Here is a 23,855-nt window from a genome sequence, read left to right as displayed (position 1 = left end):
TGTTGATGTTGAGGTGTATGACCACATCAGTGTGTTTCCATAAAACATCATTTGGAGACACACTCCCACTTCTGGAACCTAAACTTTTGCTGGAAGAAGACTGCAAATTTGATTATTGTTTTGCTCGGTTGAAGCTTTTCTTCTCACAAGATACATAATGAGACTCTATCTTCGTAGACAGTTAAACAACAAAAGCCATATTTAATTATGAATTTTCTGGGGAAGAAGGGCTGTAGAATGTACTTTTGGTGTGTTATATTAGTGTCAAAGATGTTGGTATTGGATACTGTAAACCGGGTATACTTTGACCACTGTGGTTACTTTGACCATTCATACACCAAAACTTTTACAGCTCTCTGCTGGCTCTCAGTTGGGTATGTAGTATATACTGTTTGATGGTAAAGTTCCATCAGTATACGCTAAATTGACCTGAAAATCTGTAGCATAATGGGAGTTCTAAGCTAAGTTGGAAAATGAAAATTTGGTTGTGAGTTGGTGAAGCTGACACATTTGATATCTTGGTAATAACTTTATTGTTATGGTGCATATTTTATCCATTAAAAAATTTGATTAGCTAATTGTTTATGTGTGCCATTGTAATGATTTTGTAGTGCACTGCAGTCTGATGGTATTCGTAGGTACAGTATTTTCTACTACAATTGTTAAGAACATGATTTAGTTAACATTGGTATAATTTATGTAAAGCTGCCGTCTTATCACATCGAATATTACTTACAGCCAAATGGAAGATTTGAAGTAAACAAAAAGATTTGTTTAAGCATATCTGGCCATCACCCAGAAACATGGCAACCCTCGTGGTCCATACGTACTGCTCTTCTTGCACTGATAGCATTTATGCCAACTCCTGGAAGTGGTACAATTGGATCTTTAGACTACACACCAGAAGAAAGGAGAAAACTAGCCCGTAGGTGAGTTTTGATCGTTTGTGACCTAGGTATTGCAGTTTGTCATCTTGGTTACAGACATGTTTATAATATATTACAATATAATATAATAATCATCTACTCCTTACTTTATTCTTAAACTCTACATTTGTAATAAATAATTGCGACTACCTGTATTCTGAAGAGTGTATGTTATCAGTCAAAGAGTTTTTGTCTTCTTATAAAAAGTCATAGACAATATTTTTAACTATATTCAATCAGTGGCTTTTTCTGGATGTAACTTTTACTTACTTACTTACTTACAATTCATTGAATAGGTTAGTCTCATTCACATTTAGTTTGATTTACTTTACTCCAAAGAGGGCTGTGTTTGTGAGGAGGGCACTGTTATTGAATTTATGCACATATTTTATTGCACCTTTTATACTTATGAAAATGGCATTAGAAAGTTGTAGGTGGAGTACAGATGAAACAAGAGTGAAGGTAAATAGTCACTGTCTAGTTAAAAGTGCTGAGCAGATGAGAGACAGACAGACAGGATTGAGAAGGTTCCTGAACTTTTTGACTGTTAGCTAACCGACACAAGCGAAAACTGACCTAGTTTCAGTTTATGTCTCAACTGTACATTGAGTGGTTACCTTTTCTCCTTCTGTTATTTTTTACACATGTTGTTTAATTCAGTCATGACGTGGAAAAAAATGGTTTCTTCACATTGATTGCAAAAGTGACAAGTCATAAGATACATAACAATGTTAGAAGCATGGTCTTTCCTTGATATTTAGTTGTGGAAACTTCATCTAAGCATATCATTTACTTGTGAAAAATAAATCCTACATATTTCTAACATTTGTGATGCATTCATCTGGATGCTGTTGCATACTAAGCAGTATAAATTTACTTATTTTAATTTTTTTCTCAGACTTTTTAATTATTTGAAAAATCATGGTTGCACATAGGAGGATTACTCAATTTATTTCACAGCCAGTTTGTCATTAGCAGACCATCATCAGGTCTACATCCAACAAGAAACCAAAATAAGACAGAAGAAAGGACAGCCATACACAACCTCAAAATAAATCCTGACCTAATGATCCTACCCACAGACAAAGGTTTTGCCTTTGTTGTTGGAATGACAATGACTACCTGGCAGAAGGCCTCAATCAGCTATTTAACTACTCTGCCAAAGTGATCTCATCCTAGAAGTCCCTTCGTAGGACCTCTCCCCTGAATCCATTTCCCTCCTCACCCTTATGACATACTGCACACCCACCTTCTACGTGCTCCCCAAAATCTACAAACCCAACAGTCTCGGATGCCCCATTGTAACTGGTTATTGTGGCCCCACAGAAAGAATTTTAGCCCTCATTGACCAACACCTCCAACCATTTGCCCATAATCTAGACTGCCACCTCAAAGATACCAACCACTTCCTTTACTGACTCTCCACTATCCCTTTACTTTCTGGATCCCTACTCATCACTGTTGACACCATTTCCTTATACACCAACATCTCTCATGTCCATGGTCTTACTGCTATTGAACACGTCCGCCGCTCGTGGTCTCGCGGTAGCGTTCTCGCTTCCCGAGCACGGGGTCCCGGGTTCGATTCCCGGCGGGGTCAGGGATTTTCACCTGCCTTGAGATGACTGGGTGTTTGTGTTGTCCTCATCATTTCATCATCATCCAGGAAAGTGGCGAAATTGGACTGAGCAAAGGTTGGGAAATTGTACGGGCACTGATAACCACACAGTTGAGCACCCCACAAATTAAACATCATCATCATCATCATCGCTATTGAACACTACCTTTCGTAATGTCCTTCAGACTCCAAATCCACTATCTCTTTCATCATACACTTTTGTAACTTTATCCTAAATCACAACTACTTCTCCTTTGAAGGGAAGGTATACAAACAAATCCTTGGCACAGCTGTAGGCATCAGCATGGCACCCTCCTATGCCAACCTATTCCAATCTATTCATCGGTGTATGCCAACCTATTCATCGGCGATCTACAGTAGACCTTCCTAGCCTCCCAAAACACCAAACTCCTAGTCTATTTCAGGTTCATTGATATCTTCATGATCTGGTCTCATGGCCAAGACCCCGTATCCTCATTCCTTCAGAGCCTTAACACCTTCTCTCCCATCCGCTTCACCTAGTCCTCCTCAACCCAGCATGCCACCTTCCTGGATGTTGACCTCCTTCTCTTTGATGGCTCCAGCCACACTTCTGTCCACATTAAATGCACCAGTGATCGTGGTACCTGCATTTTGATAGCTGTCATCCCTTCCATACCAAATATCCCTCCCATACAGCCTGGCCCTCCAGAGATAGCGTATAGTGACAAGAACTCATTTGCCCAGTCTGTGGAGTGTTTCACCAAGGCCTTCACAGACAGGCACCATCCCCCAGACCTGATCTGCGAACAGATCTCCAGTGCCATTTCACAACAAACCACCAATCCTCCCACCAACCAGAAGAACAAGCTACAAAGGAGTGCCCCCTTTGCTACACAGTACCAACCCAGACTGAAACAATTGAACCACGTCCTTCGTCAGAACTTTGATTATGTACCATCATGCTCTAAAATGAGGGACATCCTACACAAGACCCTTCCCAGCCCTCATAAAGTGGTGTTCCATTGCCCACCCAACCTCCACAACATCCTAGTCCATCTCTGTGCCACACCCTGTACCAGCCCTGTGGAAGGCCCAGATGCAAGACCTGCCCAGTCCATCCACCCACCACTTCCTATTCCAGTCCTGTCAAATGCTTATCCTACCCCATCAGAAGACCACCCACCTGTGGAACCAGCCATGTCATATACCACCTGTGCTGCAATCATGGCATAGCTTGTTATATTGGTATGACTGCTGACCAGCTGTCCACTGGGGTGAACAGCTGCTGCCAAACTGTGGCCAAGAGCAAAGTAGACCACCCTGTGGCAGAACACACAACTGAACATAAAATAATTGATTTCAATATCTGCTTCACTACTCAAGCCATCTAGATCTTCCCCTCCGCCACCAGATTTTCTGAACTGCACAGATGGGAGTTATCCTTACAACACATTCTCCACTCCTGAAATTATTCTGGTCTCAACTTATGGTAATCTATTTTCCCCACACCCTCTGCCGTACCATTTCCACCTCCTCTGTCTTATGACCTCCTCCCTATTCTCATCCCCTCACCCTCTCTGTGTGCTGTCCTCTACCAAGGCACCTGCTCATCTTTCCCTTTCCCTGCTCGTCTCCTTTTTCACTCTCTGTTCCACCCCAACCCACCCCACCCCACACCACCCCACCCCACCCCACCCCCTCTCCACCTCCTCGCCCTACAGCCTCTCGAAGCTGCACCCGTTGGCAGCCTAATTCCAGCACACTCAGCCAGACAGTGCTCTTCTCTTCCTCCACCTGTACCCTGCTACCCCCCCCCCTCCCCTCCCTTCAGATTCCTGTTTCCTCTCTACATGACAGTTGCATTCTGGTCTAAGCTGCTAGAGATGGGGATTATATGTGCGTGAGGTATGCTTGCTTGTGTGAATGAATATGTGTGCATTTCCTTTCCTAATGGAGGCTTTGGCTGAAAGCTAATGTGTAAGTGTTTTTTCATTGTGTTTGTCTGCAACTCAGTGAGTCATCTTTATGGTAAGTAGCACACTGTCTTTCCATTATATTGTAAAGATAAGGCACAGTTAGTCATTACAAAATCAATCGTAAGTATACTATTCAACTTTTATAACCTATTGAGAACTTACATTGTGAAATTGGAATCAGATGTGTAACTACTCGTAACAACTATCAACCATCATGGCACAAGCCAACTACATTATCAGGAGCACAAATAACATTCAGTAATTGTGTGACGAAGCACTTGTAACATTCGATCTTCAGTAATGAATACATTATCAAAAATTTTAGGCTTCTAGGAAGAGATACTACACTAAACCAAAGAGCACTCTATAATTTTAAATCACAGGTATCACTTGACCTAAGGTCCTTAATAGCATTGACTCCAAGAAGAGTAAGTGGAAACATGAAGCCATCATTATATCAGTGTAATGCTTGAACATCTCATGTTGTGAAAATATTAAAAGTACTCTACCTCTCTTATGTGCTTATAAACCTTCATTCCTTTTTACCCTTTTTTGTGCTTGTGTCATATCTGATTTTGTACTGTAATAATCTTAAAACATGGTCCAAGTCATTGCCTACTTGAATAATGTATCATAGGTTATTGATGTCATGACAGATCTGTTCGACTCTAATGAATGTAACCTCACTTTGTGGTTTGTACTTTATCTTACTGCCAGCGTGGATTAAGAATCTCTTATATCCTTCTGATACCATACAAAATTTTTTTTCAGCTAAGCTACCAGTGTGCCCTCCAATATAGCTGTAGTGGTTGTAGTATTGCATTAGAATCTTACTATACTTTTGAACTTTGTCACCTTGTTTCAGATAAACTGTTTCGTTCATTTGCATCTTAACAATGTTTGAGTGATGCTTAACGATAGGTAGTTTAACCGAATAAGTTTTAGGGGGAATATGCTTCGTATTATACAGGCTACAATAGTGTAATGTACTCGTAATGTGCTTGATAGTGTTACATTGTCCAGTGAGAAAGCTGACTTTATAGTGTCATTCAAATGATGCAAGATATACATAATTATAGTAACCTGATACAGTACAAAATTTCTAATAGAATTGGTTGTACATTCACTTCCAGTACATGATTAATCAGTTTTATACTTCTCAGATTGTTAATTGTAAGTTACTTAAAGTCAGCATTGAGTTATGATTGATTAAAAACTTGTATATTTTTACAAATTTATCCCTTTATACCCTTCTTATTGGTATTTGTCACATGCGTAACTCCAAACTGTGATAATCTTAAAACAGGATGGAAGCCACTGCTTACACGAATATTTATTATAAGTTGTTATTGTCATAATGCAGATTAGTTAGATTGTGAGGACTGAAACCTCTCCTTATGTTTGGTTTTTATCCTGCTACCTGTTTGGAATAAGAATCTATACATACCCTTCTGATGCCACAAAGTATTCATTTTAGACAAGCCATTTAACAGGCAAACAATACAGGGTGAGTTAAAAAGAACTTTACAACTTTAGAATTATATGGAAATTTATGAGATAACTTACAGAATCAGTAGATGTGTCAATTTGTAGCAAAATACCTCAAGTTTCACATAAAAGAGGTAAGTGTCATTTTGATTCAATATGACTACCATTTGTGATGTGGTAAAGATCCCGTAGTAATCAATTTTTTCCCACACTCATTGAGCAAATTGCACAGCAGTCATGTAGATTCAATTTTTCTGGCCGGCTAAACTGTTTGCTAGGTGAGGAACATATACATGGTCTTTAATGAAACCTCAAAGAAAGAAATCCAGTGGTGTTAACTGTGGGGAGTGAAGTGGCCATGCAGTAGGTCTTTCATGGCCAGTCCACTAACCTGTGAAGAGAGATCAAGGAAATTTGAAACTCCATGAGTCAGTGAGGTGGTGCACCATCTTGCTGGTAGTAAACCATCCCATTTCAGTCAGCTTCATTGATCTCCGGAATAAGAAGTTTTCAAGCATATCCAGAAACCAAAACACACAGCAAGCATGCTCTGCACCAGTGAAAGTATCGATTTTAACATGCACTGTGCTTGTGCTCCTTTTGGTGGAATGCTTTACTAATGCACTATGTGAATCAAACTTGAGTTTGTTTGCCACAAAGTGACATTTCTACCGATTCTGTAAGTTACCTACATGCATTTCTATATCATTCCAAAGTTGTAAAGCCCTTTTTGACTCACCCATATAGTATCTGTAGCGATAGTATTGCAAGAATATGTTGGTATAATTTTTCATCTTATTGTCCCCTCTCAGAGGAACTTTTTGAATCAAGCATGTCTTAGCAGTATTTGAATGATGCATAACAATAGGTGCTTGATCCGATCCTGAATTTTCCACACATCTGATAATGATTTCACAACTTAAGTTCTCAACAGACTATAAATGTTGAGTACTATATTTATGATTGTTTTTTAATTACTCATTGTGCATTATTGTAGTTTTTTCTGCATGTAGACACCTGAAAATTGCTGATAATGACTGAAACTGGTTGTGTAATAAATTGGGTTATACAGCTGTATGCAGCCATGATTTTTCAGCAGTTTTTACAAGCTGTATGTTATTGCTGCCACAAAACTTCCTTGCAGAATAAAAATGTGTGCCATACTGGGACTTGAGCCTGGAACCTTTGCCTGTTGCATGAAAATACTCTACCAACCAACACTCACATCCACCCTCGTAACTTTACATCCACCAGCACTCCTTCTTTTATTTCAAAGTCCGGCAGCACTGAAAATATTCTAAATACAGTTGGAATATTTCTATATCCTGTTATGTAATAACTTTCAGAATTTCTCCAACTCCAAAATATTTCTAAGTCCATCAACTCAGAAAACTAACAGAAATTTTCTGTGTCCACCTGCAACCATTTCACTCCTCATACCATAATGCTCTGTTTTTATCATTGACAACATGACTGCCCTTTTACATTTTTTAGCCTTTTCCCTTTTATTGTTCTGATATTTCTGAGATGTCACACTATCGGAATGGACCACATTTGAAACAAGGGACTGATGACCTTGGTGTTTGATCCCTTAAACCCCAACCAACCAACCATAATGCTCAATAGCATAACTGTGTGCAACTGTGCCTGGTAAAGGAGTGCCTGAACGTGTGCTTCTCTCCCATATTTATTGTCGAAGTGACAATTTCTCAGTGTCATTCAATTTATATGATGCTTCAGCAATTAAAATTCCCTTAAGGTAGGTATGTTGTTCATATCAATGTAAGTGTCTTTCCATTGTCCGTCTTGTGATATGTTTATAAATTTTGTGTGCTTAATATCTGTAGTGCAGTTTGTACAGTATTGAATTCATGTTTTGCAGTGTGAAAGTTAACACAAAGGCAAGTCACTTATTATTGATGTGAGGCAAGTATTTCATCATGTATTCTGATGTGTGACAGCTTCGTTCTGCACAGTACATGCCAGCAACCTTACACCCTAAACCATCAGAACTTGCGAGTGCATTTGTGTGCACTGTGTGTACTGTATGGTTCAATGGGAAGGGCATAATTTTACAGTACACAGTCACTATTGCTTCCACGGAGAGATCATCCTTTACTGCACCCCTACCCCTTCCACAAACTTCTCTCTGTCAAAGCATTTCTTTCTGAAATGTTTTGAAGTCATTTAGAAAATTTTTTAGGGACAAAACTCTTTCGGTCTTATTTCTTGGTGCTATATTTGTGATCTGTTTACCACTAAGGAAACTAAAATAGTAGTTGCAGCTAATCACTTTCCATATCTCAAGCACTGTCATCGTAGTTTCTTATTGTGGCTATTGTATTATGACCACACTGGTTTTGAAAGTGGCATAAAATGTAAGAAACGACTGAGAATGCCATTTATATGTCTTACCAGTAGATTGATACTGCTTAAAATGTGTGTACATCTATGTTTAAACACATACTCTGCAATACATTGTATGGTAGATTAGATTAAGTTTCCGTTCCATAGACCAAAAAAAGAGAGAGAGATGATTCTCGTGGGTGTTGAACATGTCAGAAAGTATAACATAAAACATTTGAATACAATACTAACTATCCTGATCATTTATCAGAAGATAGTCGAAAATAATCTAATACAGTGCAGTAAACTGGGACAGCTATTATTTACCGAATTAACACACTGTCAGAATGAAACACTGTTATCCACTATTAATAAATTTATCATACGCAAAATACCTAACCTTGACTGTTGTGATGAAGTGTTGTCAAAACTGAAATCTAACAGATATTTTTACTTAAGCTGACTTAACAGTCTCTGTTGATATATTCATCTATGGAGTAGGAGGAGTTGCCTATCAAAAAGTCTTTCAAACTCTGTTTAAACTGTGCTTCATCTGAAAGCAAGTTCTTAATGGTTGCTGGCAATTTATTAAAAATGTGTGTTCCTGAATATTGGACCCCTTTTTGTACCAAGGTAAGTGATTTTCGGCCTTTATGTAGATTCTTCTTATTTCTAGTATTGATACTGCGTACTGAGCTATCGGAAATAGAGATGTATTACTTGCAACGAATTTCATTAAGGAATAAATACACTGAGAAGCAGTGGTGAGAATACAAAGCTCCTTGAACAGGTTTCTACAAGATGTTATTGAATTTACACCACAAATGATTCTTATCACACGCTTTTGAACCCTAAAAACTTTTGCTCGGTTTGATGAGTTGCCCCAGAATGTGATCCCATACGACATAATGAAAGTAAGCAAAGTATGCAAGTTTTTTATATTTATATCTCCTACATCTGACATCATTCTCACAGCAAATACAGACTTGTTTAGGTACTTAAGCAATTCTGTGGTATGCCCTTTCCAACCGAATTTATTATCGAGTTGTAATCCCAGAAATTTAACACTGTCAACCTCTTCGATCTGCATGTCTTCGTATGTTATATTCAAGCTGGAAGGAAATCTCTTACAGGTTCTGAACTGCATATAGTGGGTCTTTTCAAAGTTTAATGACAGAGAATTAGCTTTAAACAACTTATTAATGTCAGTGAAAATTTGATTTGCAGCTATTTCTAAATCTACACTTGACTTAGTACTTATTGCAATGTTTGTATCTTCTGCAAACAAAACAAACTTAGCATTTGGCAATGTAACAGGTCTTTAATATACACAAGAAAAAGCAATGGACCCAAAGTGGAACCTTGAGGAACACCACATGTTATTGATTCCCAGTCAGATGAAGACTGACTGCTTACTGCACAGGTATTTCGCAACGACACCCTTTGTTTCCTGTTAGATAGATAAGAGTCAAACTATTTCGCAGCATTGCCGGTGACACCATAATACTCTAATTTACTTAGGAGAATGCTGTGATTCACACAGTCGAAGGCTTTTGACAGGTCACAGAAAATGCCAGTAGCCTTTAATTTATTATCTAATGAATTATGTACATTCTCTATATCAGAACCCTTCAGAAATCCAATCTGTGACTTGGACAATATATCATTTGCAGTCAGATGCTTAAGGAGACACTTGAACACAACCTTTTCAAATATTTTTGAGAAAGCCGGCAAAAGTGAAATCGGTCGATAGTTCAATGGTATCTCTTTATCCCCCTTCTTGTAAAGAGGCTTAACTTCAGCATATTTTAGCCAGTCTGGAAATGTTCCGCTGATAAGAGATTGATTACACAAATAACAGATAGAACTTAACTTGCATGAGCACTCTTTGATTAACTTTGTTGATATGTTATCATACCCACTGGAATACTTAGATTTTAAGGATTTTATGATGGATGCTACTTCTCTGGGAGATGTGAGTGCCATTTCCATTTTACTGAAGTTATTTTTAAAGACTGTTCTCAGATGCTCCATTGCACTGTTCACCGAACCTGATAACCCCAAGCTGTCAGTAACAGAAATGAAGTAGTTGTTTAAGAGGTTTGCAACACTAACTGTATTTGTTACCGAAGTTTCATTTATTTTTAGAGCTATCTGTTCCTCTTTCTTTTTGGCCCCACCTGTCTCTGTCTTCACAATATCCCATACAGTTTTTATTTTGTTACCTGATGTAATTATCTTTTTCTCATAATAAAGCTGCTTAGATTTCTGGATTACTTGCTTCAGTATTTTGCAGTATTCTTTGTAATGCATTACAATTGTAACCTCAGAGCTGTTCCTAGATAGTAGATAGTCTCCTTTTTGTCCCACATGATATCTTTATTCCTTGTGTAATCCACAGTTTATTTTTTGGCTTGTGTGTGAGTTGAGTTACATTTAGGGGAAAACAATTCTCAACTGTGGAGGCAACTTTATTAATGAATGCTTTGTATTTTAAATTTGAGTCAGATGTGTTGTGAACAACTATCCAGTCCATGTCTTTGAGCAGTTTCCTGAATTTCTCAATTTTTGACTTATTTATTACCCTCTTGTACTCAGATTTAATAGAATTTTTTTTTATCCTGACAAGTTTCAACAATTACACAAGATGCTGCATGTCATGATCAGATAGCCCACTTTATAATGGTTTTGTGATATGACTTTTTTCCCTAGATTTGCCTACAAAGATATTATCAATAGCAGTCTCAGAGCATTTACATATCCTAGTAGCAAAGTTCACAGTAGGAACTAAATTGAATGATAGTGTTGCTGACTCCAATAATTGTTCACGGACAGAGCTTTTCAATAAATACACATTAAAATCTCCAGCAACCACTATTTCCTTGTTTTTTTTTGCTATGGGGTGAGGCAGTAGAGCGTCCAGATTTTTGTATGAAGAGTTTAAAATTTCCTGAAGGAGATCTGTAGATAATGATGATGATGATGATGATGATGATGATGATGAAGTCCCATACTCCGTGACGGAGCATAGGGGAACGATGCAGGAGACCTGCACCGCCATACTAGGCAAGGTCCTAGTGGAGGTGATTTGCCTTTGCCTTCCTCCGACCGTAATGGGGATGAATGCTGATGATGAAGACGACACAACACCCAGTCATCTCGAGGCAGGAAAAATCCCTGACCTTGCCGGGAATCAAACCCGCGGCCCCATGCTCGGGAAGCGAGAACGCTACCGCGTGACCACGAGCAGCGGACTACCTATTATTATAAAGGACTTATTATGAAATACTGCTTCTGTTGCACAAGCTTCGAAATACTGCTTCTGTTGCACAAGCTTCTAAGTGCTGCTCTGAGCAAAATTTATTAATGTCATATTCTTGAAATCAAAACAGTTTCTGACAAATATGGCAACTCCTCCTTTCTCCATATTTCCTCTACAGAAATAAGAACCTAACTTGAATCCTGTAACATTTAACATATTTATACCAATGGTCACATGATGTTCAGAGAGGCAGATTATATCAACTGGTTTGCTCAACTCTAATTCTTCAACACAAATAAGCAACTCATTAAGCTTACACCTTAGTCCTCGGATATTGTGATGCAGTAGTGATAGCTGATTTTATGCACTGGCTGAATTATAACTGGATGAACCTGCAGTGCTGTTGGCATACCTCCTACCTCTGAAGTCATATCGTTGTTTGATTAAAAATTCAGTCTTCTCCTTAATCATACTGAGGGCGGGTTCCTCGCCTTGCTGAGTTTGTAGCCTCTGTCAGATGTTATCAGTTCACCCTTGGTCCCTGTTTGGATGGTTTCTCTTAAGGCACAGCCCAAATATTTGGAAGTTTGTGCCAAAATACTTGTACAGTCATATTCCATACCATGCTTTGTGGACAAACAGATCTGCAGCTACCAACTGTGACAATTGAGCGTGTTGCTATTGTTTGCAGCAGTGATCTCAGACTGTGCACACCACCTGACCTCTAATCTTCTTTTCACATTGACTGGAGACTGTACACCTCAGTCTTAAAATATCTGAAACCATCCTTGAAACTCCTTGTCTCAGTCTGTGGCCAGAATAGTGTTAACCGAATCTTTTCTGTTTGTCAGTCCAATCTTCCCGGAAAAATCACCAATGTATGGGATGAAGACAGTAGCCACTTATTTTCATCACTTTCCTTGTGTCTCTGTAGGTTGTCCTATTGTTGAGGAGTGAAGTATGCATAGGATCTACCATTCTGGGTAACTTTATTTCTGTGACATTGTTCAGTTTCTCTTGGGAGACCTTCCTTGTTGTAGATGATATGAGTCCTGTGTATCAGTATTAGGAACACCCCTTTTCTCTGCAATGTATAGTGGCGAGATGTCCACATGCAGGTATTAGTCTGTATCTGTCTTCTGGCGATAATATGTCGCCAAATGTGCCATCTACTCTTCTTTCAACCAGAAGATTTAGATAGGGAATTCCTCCAACCAGCCTCTATCTCCATTGTTAATCTGATTTTAGGCTGATTGGAGTCATTGAGTTTCTCTCTTCCATGTGGCAGAATCATAAATATACACTCCACATAACAGAAATAGCAGTTGGGTTTCTACAGGACTTCTTCCTCGAAATGCTCCTCGCACATGTTTGCAACCACCAGTAAGAGCATACTGCCCATGTCAACTATAATAGTACGTTCATCTTAAGGTCCATAGAAGAGAAAGTAATTTGATGTTAATACATGCCTCAAAACGTTGATGGTTTCAATGCCAAATTTCTAGCTGGTAAAATGGTAAAGTTCAAGAAATTCTGAAAGATATTCACCAGCAGCAGGTGCTACCACTCAGTGCAAAGGAACAGAGTGCTCAAGAGGCCTACACATAGGGCTTGTACTCTCGCAGATAAGGAAAGACTCCCACCGAGAAATAGAATATCTGAAAAAACATTTTTTTAGGATAAAATTCAGTCATCAGTTGCAGATATATTTTGACGATGCTTTACCAATTTTGACAAATTAATTTTTTGTCTTCAGAAGCTTAATGTTGGTTTAGCAGATGTCAGTATCTTCTTCATAGAAACATAATGCAATGGTATGCTTCTGTGAAGAAGATATCGACATCTGCTGAATCAACACTTGAGCCTCGTAAGATGACAAGTTAATTTGTCGAAACTGGTAAAGCATAATAAAATATATTTGGAACTGACTACTGAATTTCATCCCGAAAAAATATATACTACAGTTGCTGAAAATTACTGCCATGAATAAAATAATGGAAAAAAATTCTGGAAAAATAGAATGATTTGCATATCCAAAGAGCACTGACAGAATAATAGCAGAAAAATGAGGCCACAGCCTTTGTCCCTCACAATGCCACTTTATCAGGGCAGAACGGCTGTTTCCTCCTAAAACTAGGGTACTGCAAGTGAATGTCGAGGATGAACTCGGACTGTGTATTGTTGGGATATACAAGATCAAAATATCATCAAAATATGAACCAGTTCCCAAGTGATGAACCATGACTGGCTGCATTCTTAACAAAGCAAAAGGACCCTCTCTCTGTGTGATAAAAAATGAAGGATGAAGTGTTCAACAAACAGAACAAGATGGCTTCTGAGGCAGGTGGAGTGCCAACAGCTATGCCATTGACTCAACTAGCATGGACCTTCGGGTGTGGGCTGTGTACTGAACTCTGCTTCAGATATATCACCTACAACATACCCACAGGAAATCTATCTGCTTTGATAGCCATATGTGTTAAAGAGCTGCTTCCAGGATGAGGAGGTGCAATGGCCCCAGATCGAATCCTCCTGGCAGGTTAATGATGATGGTCAGTGTGCTGGCCAGTGTGGATGTGGTTTTTAGGCTCTTCCCCAAATCCCACTTAGTGAATACTGGGCTGTTCTAACATTTGTCTCAGAAAGGTTATTGTTTTTACTTTCTTCAGATATCCAAAATTCTTTCTTACTCTCAACATTCGAACAAGAGACTTCCAAACCAAGAACTAAACCTTTCATTTAGCAAACACAGACATGGTCTCATATAAGTTGTTACTTTTTGTTTGTGGATTATTGGCTTTGAATTGCTACCCGAAATCATAATCAGTGTCCTTAGTGGTGGTAGTAGGAATCACTGACATGGAGCAGGGCCATCCGTGCTGGCATTGAGAATACACACAAATGATGCGATGACAGCATGCAATTTGATTAAAGATTGTTTTTAGTACACTTAAATCGAATATTTAACTGATGTCACTGGCACTGACTTCACTGTACACTTGATTACAGTTCACAAGCTGCTTCTTGGAAGCACTCAGTGGTGAAGATCTTTGTTCGTTGTTGCTTGCCCTAACCTCAATCTCTGGATGCAAACTTCCACCAGGACATATTTCTGTAGAATCTATTTCCCTTATTATTTTGTCACTTCTTAAATATTTCTTTTGATGGAATCATATTAAAGAGAGAAACACAGCTCAAGGAGCAACAAGTCCAAATATACACAACAAAAGGTATAGCACAACTTACAAAATGTGAATGCTCCCATGTGATATATCACAGATAGAAAGTGATATCAGAACAACCAATGCAGGCAACCTATGCAGCAGAATGCTTACTTTAAATCAACATAAATCACCACCTTCTAGAGCAAATAATTCGTGAAAGATCTTGTCACAACTGAAAAAGTGCTCATGGAACCTGTAGAAATTACTTGTACAATACATTATTTCAAATAAATTAAAAATACTTAGTCTTCTAAAATCAGTGAAACACACATCAGAGTAAAGAGAAAACTCCAACAACAATTTTCTATATAAAAAGAAAAACAATTCTACATTTTATACCCACATCATCTTTCATACTCCTGTTAAATCTCCGTAATTTCCTCACCGGTTGCTTTGAAATTTTGACACAACATTGCATTCAAATATGTGTATGTCTTTACATACCTACTGTAGCACCACATATACTACATAAATATATATGTAGTAATTATAGGGGAAAATCAGTAAAAATGTGAAAGTTCATTTGTACAAAATTGTAAATCTCTGATCACTTTGAAATTTTGACACAATACTGCATTAGAATATGCATCTGTTTTTATATACCTAATTTTAACATATGTAGTATACAAATAAATATGTAATTTATAAGGGGAAAGATTATTATCAAAAATCTTGAAAAGTTCTTGACTAATTTACTTTAAATTTTTACACAACACTCTAATGAACACTTGGACAGACATAGGATACATGTATAAAAAGAGTTGTATTTATGGCTTATGAGCTTATGATTGGAACACTATTCATACATAAATCTGAGTATGCAATAACAATAAACAAGGCTCAAGGTCAGAGAGAGGGGAAACAGCAGATGGACAGAGATGTGGTAAGAAATGGAGATAGAAAGCGGAAGGGAGGAAATGGATAGAGAAAAGGGGCAGGAGAAGATGGAGAAAGAGAGGTGATGTACAAAGAGAGGGAGAGGAGAAGATGATGGGGGGGGGGGGGGGGGAGAGAGAGAGAGAGAGAGAGAGAGAGAGAGTAGATCAGGATGTATGTTCAATTCCCATACATATTAGAAACATGGGGTTTCTCTTATTAGAAACATGGGGTTTCTCTTTCCTTTCTTTCCTATTTAATCAGATGAGCCACAGCAATGCATGGCTGCAAACAGCTAGTTGCGTAATTAATTCTACCGTTATAAGGAATGAAATTCTCTGGGTTCCATGATACTTTGTTTAGTATTAATCTCTATACATAAAAGGCAATGTCCTGAATGACTGAGTCATTCACTGACTTATCATCACCCATCCGAAACCACTAAGAATAGAAACCTGAAGTTTGCAGAGGATGTTAACCCAGATAGTCCTGAATTTTTTTTTTTTTTTTCCAAAATTGATTTATATCTTATCTACATTCATTCACAAGGTTGTAAGGCAGAAAGTAAAAACAATTTTGAGTATTTATTTTTATTTAGTATTTCCAAAAATGGGCATCCTTTCAGAAGGACATCAGGACAATAAGGGAACATGTTTTTAAAGTATATGACATTGCGCAATTAACTTGTTTCGGTTTTTATACTTTCAAATAAACATAAATAAATTTGAATTATAGGCTAAAACAGCTAATAAATACAAAAAACAAAGGAAATAACCTATACACATATTTTATGCACTAGTATGATAAGACAAAAAGCAACAAACATGAAGTGGTTCGTCACATTTTATGCACATAGTAGTAGTTTTTTTGTGGCAACTTTGACATTTCAGCTGCTTCTTCCTTTTTGTTACCTCATCCGTTGGTAATTCAGCAACATAATGTTCTCTTCCATCAAATCTAGAATCTAGTTTTGCCCTCTTACTAGGACGTCCTCTGCTGGTAGTGACTCTTTTGTGACTTTCAAGAATTGCAGTGACAATTCGATGACGAAATGTCAGATGATCGATGGGTTCTTCGTTGTGCTTGTAAAGATCCCAGGCATTTTGCTCTGCAATGTCTATAAAATGTGCAATGATCGGGAAATACCACTTTTTCCCTCTTATAGAGCATCTATATAGGGATACATTTTGGTCAGCTCGATCTATGCCTCCCATATGAGTATTGTAGGAGTGTAATAAGTTAGGTTGAAGCATGCTAATCCTTTTCTTTTGTTCCCTGGAAAATCTTGCTAAAGAGCGTAGTGGTTGCACTCTGTCAAAGTTGGTGGCTACAGTAACAACATTGTTATCATTCCAACGTACAAGGGAAATCCCGGATGCTGAGTCAGAACAAACTTCATATGATCCTGTATTTTCTTTTATCATTTTTTCTACAGGTGATAGAGTACAATTCTTAACTCTGTTTCCTCTTATTGTTCCTGTTGCTTCCACACCCCTCTCTTTTAGGTCATGTAGTAGTTCAACACTGGTATATTCGATATGGAACATGTGGAAGTAACTGGTCAACATAAGTCATTACCACACCGTACCCCATACCTTTCGTTTCATAATCCTTACTACACGTGCCAGCTCCTTGGTAGGGTTCGAGCCAAATAATATATCCACCACTTGTGCCTCCACACCAAAATTTGAATCCGTATTGGATTGGTTTCCCTTTTATGAATTGTTTGCATGCCTGACTTCCGAAGTATGAGACCATCGATTCATCGACAGAATGATGCCGCACGTGAGGCGGAAATTGTTTGAATCTATCATTCAGCATACACAGTAATGGGCGGATTTTCCCAAAACGGTCTGATTTATCTAAATTGTCATTGTTGCATACATGCAAATTGGAAAATATGAAGTCAAATTGATCTCTGGACATGGCATTTGTTACGAGGTCGTTGTGACTGTCTTTATCTGATTGCCAGTACATCTTTCTGCGTGACACTGTTACATATCCACTTAGCAGAAGTATTGCAATAAACAACAACATCTCATCTTCTGAACAATCACCTAGTCTATTTCTCTTGGCTGCGTACTGATTTGTGTATGAGACCATCATTAGAAGCACTTCGTTATCAAAAAACTGTTGGAAATATTCAAGCGGTGTTCGCGCTTTCTTCATTCCAACTAACATTAGAGGCCATAGAGGTGTTGGATTAACAATTTCACCACTTTTCCAGTTATATTTCTTGAGGTTTAGAACTTTATTCTTCGATAGCCTTGCTGGTTTGTTTGTGGTTGTTGTTGTTATTGTTGCTGTTTTGTACTGCTGGAGGGTCCTGGAACAGCATCAGAGGTGAAGGATTGTTTCTTTGTTGCATTCACAGCATTACCATTGGTAAAAATAGCCAAATCACAAAGTGCAGTAGCATTGACCTGACTTGCTGGTAATTTATCTACACTTGGATTTTCTTCAGCACCAGAATCTTCGTCTGTTACGTCATCAGTTGAATTTAGAGGAGGGTGTAATGTTACATTCACACCAGTATTAGGTATTTCCTTATCTTTTGATTCTAACATGTCCAAAAGTTCCATCAGTGTACATCGTTTTCTGTAAATACAAAATGACAACATATTACCCTGACATCCTTCTGGAAGGACGGTTGAAGACATTATAGAATTAAAACTGACGAAAACTTTCAATCGTAATATAAACCCATAAATAATATAGGTTAATTCTTTAAGATATTATATGACAAGTTTCAGAATTATTGACGCAATATGAAAGAAAATATACATATCTATCGATGACAAGGTCAGTCAGTTCGTCCATGGTAAAATCGGCCCTATCTTCAAGACAGTTTCTCACTCACTATGAATGACACCGTCAAACTGACTGTCGCAGCGCGCAACTGCCTCTGCCTACTTCATATAACAGTGCGTCACAGTCCGTTGCAACAATGCGTTATTCGCAAAAATAAATAATTTCAACAGTGAGTGACGTCGTCCTTCCAGAAGGACGTCAGGGTTATCTGGGTTAATCATATACTGTTAGCATTGTTTAAGAAGGGATTTTTTTTAATTCCATCTCTAAGGAGGCGAAATGAGGGATGAAAAGTTTTTTAAAAATATGTTCCTATTGAGGGATTTTTCAAACTAGACCTATAAAAATTGGTATTTGGTTAATTGGTGAGAAATAAAGAAAGGCGTGTTTCAGCATTTTTGGAAATTTAATCCCTATGGAGATGAAATAGTGGGGGTAAATTTTTAAAAATGTAAATCATTATTAACAAGCTGCTAAAGTATTTTTAAAGCTACATGTGTGAAAACTGCTATTTAACTTCTTGGTTACAAATTAAAAAAAAAAAATAAATAAATAAATTGCTGAATGTTGGACTCCATAAGGTTCCCTTTCTGTGCAGCGACTATGGAATATAAAATTATAAAGAATGTAGCAACCAGTCGCGGAAACATACATACATAAATAAATTATGTTTCCGCTACTGGTTGCTACATTCTTTATAATAATAATAATAATAATAATAATAATAATAATAATAATAAAAGAATAAAAAATAAAAAAAAGAGTTTGAGTTTTTTTGGAAATTCAACCCCTAAGGAAGTGAAATAGGGGATGAAATGTTTCATGAGAATATTTCATTATGAAAGCATGAAAACTTGAATTTGGCTTCTCAATTAGAAATATATGAAATATCTGTTTCATGAAATTCAGTTGCTATGGGGATGAAATAGAGGATGAAATTTTTTATAGAAATGTTTTATTATGCAACCATTTTTGAAGCAAAACCTATGAAAATTTGTAGTTTGCTTTTCTGTTAGAAATAAAAAAAGATACACATTACACTATCTTTGAAAATTGAGACCCTAAGGGGGTGAAATAGGGCCTGATTCATCATCGTCCAGCACAAAGTGCTAAGAATAGAAAACTGAAATAAAGAATATAAATTTGAAATTTGGATAAGGTGTGGATTTTATACAGTAGGCATCTTTTAAGAAGGTATTGTTCAAAATTCTACTCCTAAGGGGGGTGAAATAGGGAATGAAAGGCTTTTTGAAAAATGTTGCTATTAAGGCAATTTTGTAGCTAGAGCTAGGAAAATTGATAGTTGTTTTCTCAGTTATAAATAACAAATATGTGTGTCAGCATTTTTGGTAATTCAACCATTAGTGGTTGGATATCTTTTTGAAAATAAATCGTTATTAAAGAAATACCAAATCATTTTTAAAGCTACATCTATGAAAATTGGTATTTGACTTCTCGGTTAGAAATAAAAAAAAAATGTTTTTCAATTTTTTTGAAAAATCAACTTTTTGGTCCTAAGTACATTCGGAAAAGACTGTTTCTATGGTCTTAATTAGTGTGAAAAGTTTAGACGGTGTTACAATTTGTGAACAACATAAAATTTCTATTGAAGGAAAATAAAAGCATCTGTGCAGACCATAGTCCACATGAGCATAGCAGCGAGCAGTAAGGTAGTAATGTTATAAAATGAGTTCAGCAGCCAGTTAACTCCCCACCCTCTCCCGTATATCATAGAGCTGTCAAGTCCTCCAACTCCTTAGACTCGCCACCAAGACAGAAATGTGAAGAAATATTTCTGTATTAAAATGGCGCTTATTATTCAGTTGAATAAGGATAGCTTCAGGACTTGGAGAAGACTTGAAATTTCTTGTAAGGGAAGACACCTTATGCTTGTATCTCCAGAAGAGATACTTAGAGACTTAAATATACCAAGATATTGTGCAAAGGGACTACAATTTGGATGAAAATACAAAAAGATATTGCCATCCATTGTTATTTTAATACAGTAAAAGATATATGGGTGCAGAGGAAACAGTAAGTTGCCAGTGGGCCTAAGAAATGTGCCATGCCCCTAGAGTTACTGTGAAAGGGGAAGAAATATAAAAATAAACTTTCTCCTAACCAGTACTTAATTTCAGAAGGCAGAATTCCAATACTCCAGAAAGAATTATTTAAAAGTGAAAAAAACTATTCCTAACTTTTCAAACTATTAGCATCTTCCATGGAAAGGAATGAGAGATAAGCTGTTGAACATTAGAGAGAAGGGGCAGGTCACTCAGACCCCAGCATTACAGGGACCGTTAGTCCAGGTCATGAAGATGCCATCAGTTAATGTGACTCAAGTGAGGAGTGTGGGATTCTAGGTGGCTATAAAGGATTCCTCTGCGTGGCTCATGAATAAGTTGGCATAGGGTGGGGTCGTGAAGGTATCCATTGCTGTGCCGTGAATTTATTTGCAGCTGACGCCTTCAAAGGAGAATTCCCAAGTTATGGTTAGTGTCTTTCATATCGTAAAGTAGGTTCTGGTGATAGGCAGAAGGTGACCTGGCAGAGGGTTGTATATTTGTTGTCAGTTTGCACTGAAAGAGGTAGTGTTCAGTAAAGGAAAGACCATGGGCATTGGGGAGGTTTGAGCATAGGGAGGTTTGCATTGATAGTGACAAGCAGGTTGCCAGGTGATAAAGGGACAGGAAATGTTGAGCTTAGGTAGGTGTAATGGTTAGTGTCTTTCATATCGTAAAGTAGGTTCTGGTGATAGGCAGAAGGTGTTGATCCACAAGGGCAGAGATTCTCTAAGTGTGGGAGGAAAGTCAAGCAGCAGTTGGACATCCTAGGTCATAGGGTATATGTATTTTAGGAAGCATGTAGTAGGTATGATTCCAGGGAATAAAGGTGATGAGGAAGGAGATGGATTCAGGGGAGAGTTTCTGGAATGAACTTGGGAGTTTGAGGAGGGCTGGAGATCATGCTGTATTTCTGGAATGGGTTCATTATGTCAGGGCTTGTAGGTGATGTATCAGATAACTGGAGGAGCCCCTCAGCCAGCTAATCCCTGTGGTTAATAGACACAGTGGTGGAGCCTTTGTCAGCAGATAGTGTTGTAAGGTCGGGAATAGTTTTTAGGTGGTGGAATGTGGTTCTTTCTGTTGCTGTGAGGTTGGTTTAGCACAACACAATTTGCGACTCAGCATCTCTGCTACAAGGTGCATAGAAACTACCCTTTTCACAATTGTAATCATTTTAGATTTTTAAAACTGAAATATATTTTTATGATTAATATATTCCCATTTATTTTAGGTTTTTTTCTCTTTTTAATCTTCCACTATGTGTCCCTCTTCCTTTCATCTCTGCCAATACACCAAAGTTTTCCTATAACTAGCTAAAACCCAGTCCCACATACTGTTCCTGCATTGTGTTGCCTGCAATCCCCCCCCCAAATTGCCCGACCATTACATTACCCATCAACTAAACCCATCCTTCTACAATGACCTCTATCTATTCAAATCTTTAGCAGTCTGCAGCCCACAACAACATAGTCCTACAAAATCATATAACTTAGGCCCAAGCTCCCTTGTACTACCTCTGCTGCATCCATAAAATCCTCTTGCTCTGCAATCTCCATTTCCTGCATCCCACCTCCCAGACCGAAATCCTTGCAGTATGCACAATGCCATCTCGATCTATTCACCTCATAGTCTTGCCTTGGACTATCACTAACAACCACTACTACAAGAAACTCCATTATGTCAAAGCAGTAGGTGGATCAAAACAAAATGTCCAGACACTCTGTGACCAAAATGGTACTGAAACAGAGGATGACAGACTAAAGGCCGAAATACTAAATGTCTTTTTCCAAAGCTGTTTCACAGAGGAAGACTGCACTTTAGTTCCTTCTCTACTGATTACAAAATGGTAGATATCGAAATAGACGACAGAGGGATAGAGAAACAATTAAAATCGCTCAAAATAGGAAAGGCCGCTGGACCTGATGGGATAACAGTTCGATTTTAAGCAGAGTATGCGAAGCAACTTGCCCCCCTTCTTGCAGTGATGTGCCGTAAGTCTCTAGAAAAGCGTAGCGTTCCAAAAGATTGGAAAAGGGCACAGGTCATCCCCGTTTTCAAGAAGGGACGTTGAACAGATGTGCAGAACTATAGACCTATATCTCTAACGTCGATCAGTTGTAGAATTTTGGAACACGTATTATGTTTGAGTATATAATGACTTTTCTGGAGACTAGAAATCTACTCTGTAGGAATCAGCAAGGGTTTCGAAAAAGATGATCGTGTGAAACCCTGCTCGCGCTATTCGTCCATGAGACTCAGAGGGCCATAGACACGGGTTGCCAGGTAGATGCCATGTTTCTTGACTTCCGCAAAGTGTTTGATACAGTTCCCCACAGTCGTTTAATGAACAAAGTAAGAGCATATGGACAATCAGACCAATTGTGTGACTGGATTGAAGAGTTCCTAGATAACAGAACGCAGCATTTCATTCTCAATGGAAAGAAGTCTTCCGAAGTAAGAGTGAATTCAGGTGTGCCGCAGGGGAGTGTTGTAGGACCGTTGCTATTCACAATATATATAAATGACTGGGTGGATAACATTGGAAGTTCACTGAGGCTTTTTGCGGATGATGCTCTAGTATATCAAGAGGTTGTAACAATGGAAAATTGTACTGAAATGCAAGAGGATCTGCAACGAATTGACACATGGTGCAGGGAATGGCAATTGAATCTCAATGTAGACAAGTGTAATGTGCTGCAAATAAATAGAAAGAAAGATCCTTTATCATTTAGCTACAATATAGGTCAGCAACTGGAAGCAGTTAATTCCATAAATTATCTGGGGGTAGGCATTAGGAGTGATTTAAAATGGAATGACCGTATAAAATTAATCGTCGGTAAAGCAGATGCCAGACTGAGATTCACTGGAAGAATCCTAAGGAAATGCAGTCCGAAAACAAAGGAAGTAGGTTACAGTACACTTGTTCGCCCACTGCTTGAATACTGCTCACCGGTGTCTGTTTCAGACCAGAAAGGGTTGATAGAAGAGATAGAGAAGACCCAACAGAGAGCAGTGTGTTTCATTACAGGATCATTTAGTAATCGCGAAAGCGTTAAGGAGATGATAGATAAACTCCAGTGGAAGACTCTGCAAGAGAGATGCTCAGTAGCTCGGTATGAGCTTTATTTGAAGTTTCGAGAACATACCTTCACTGAGAAGTCAAGCAGTATATTGCTCCCTCCTACATATATCTCGCGAAGAGACCATGAGGATAAAATCAGAGAGATTAAAGCCCATACAGAGGCATACCGACGACCTCTCTTTCCACATACAATATGAG

At 38.2% G+C, this 23,855-nt stretch overlaps 1 protein-coding gene across 1 annotated transcript in view; it reads left to right on the top strand.

Annotated features, from left to right (window-relative positions):
* Window positions 1-23,855, top strand: part of LOC126184929 (ubiquitin-conjugating enzyme E2 J1-like) — a 53,434-nt gene that overhangs the window by 26,970 nt on the left and 2,609 nt on the right. Inside the window, exon 4 of the mRNA XM_049927605.1 lies at window positions 739-929. Within this exon, the coding sequence (XP_049783562.1) occupies window positions 739-929 (191 nt within the window). The remainder of the gene's footprint in view (window positions 1-738; window positions 930-23,855) is intronic.

The sequence above is a fragment of the Schistocerca cancellata genome, chromosome 1 (assembly GCF_023864275.1).
Source record: "Schistocerca cancellata isolate TAMUIC-IGC-003103 chromosome 1, iqSchCanc2.1, whole genome shotgun sequence".
Lineage (NCBI taxonomy): Eukaryota > Metazoa > Arthropoda > Insecta > Orthoptera > Acrididae > Schistocerca > Schistocerca cancellata.
This window is presented reverse-complemented; position numbering and strand designations above follow the sequence as displayed.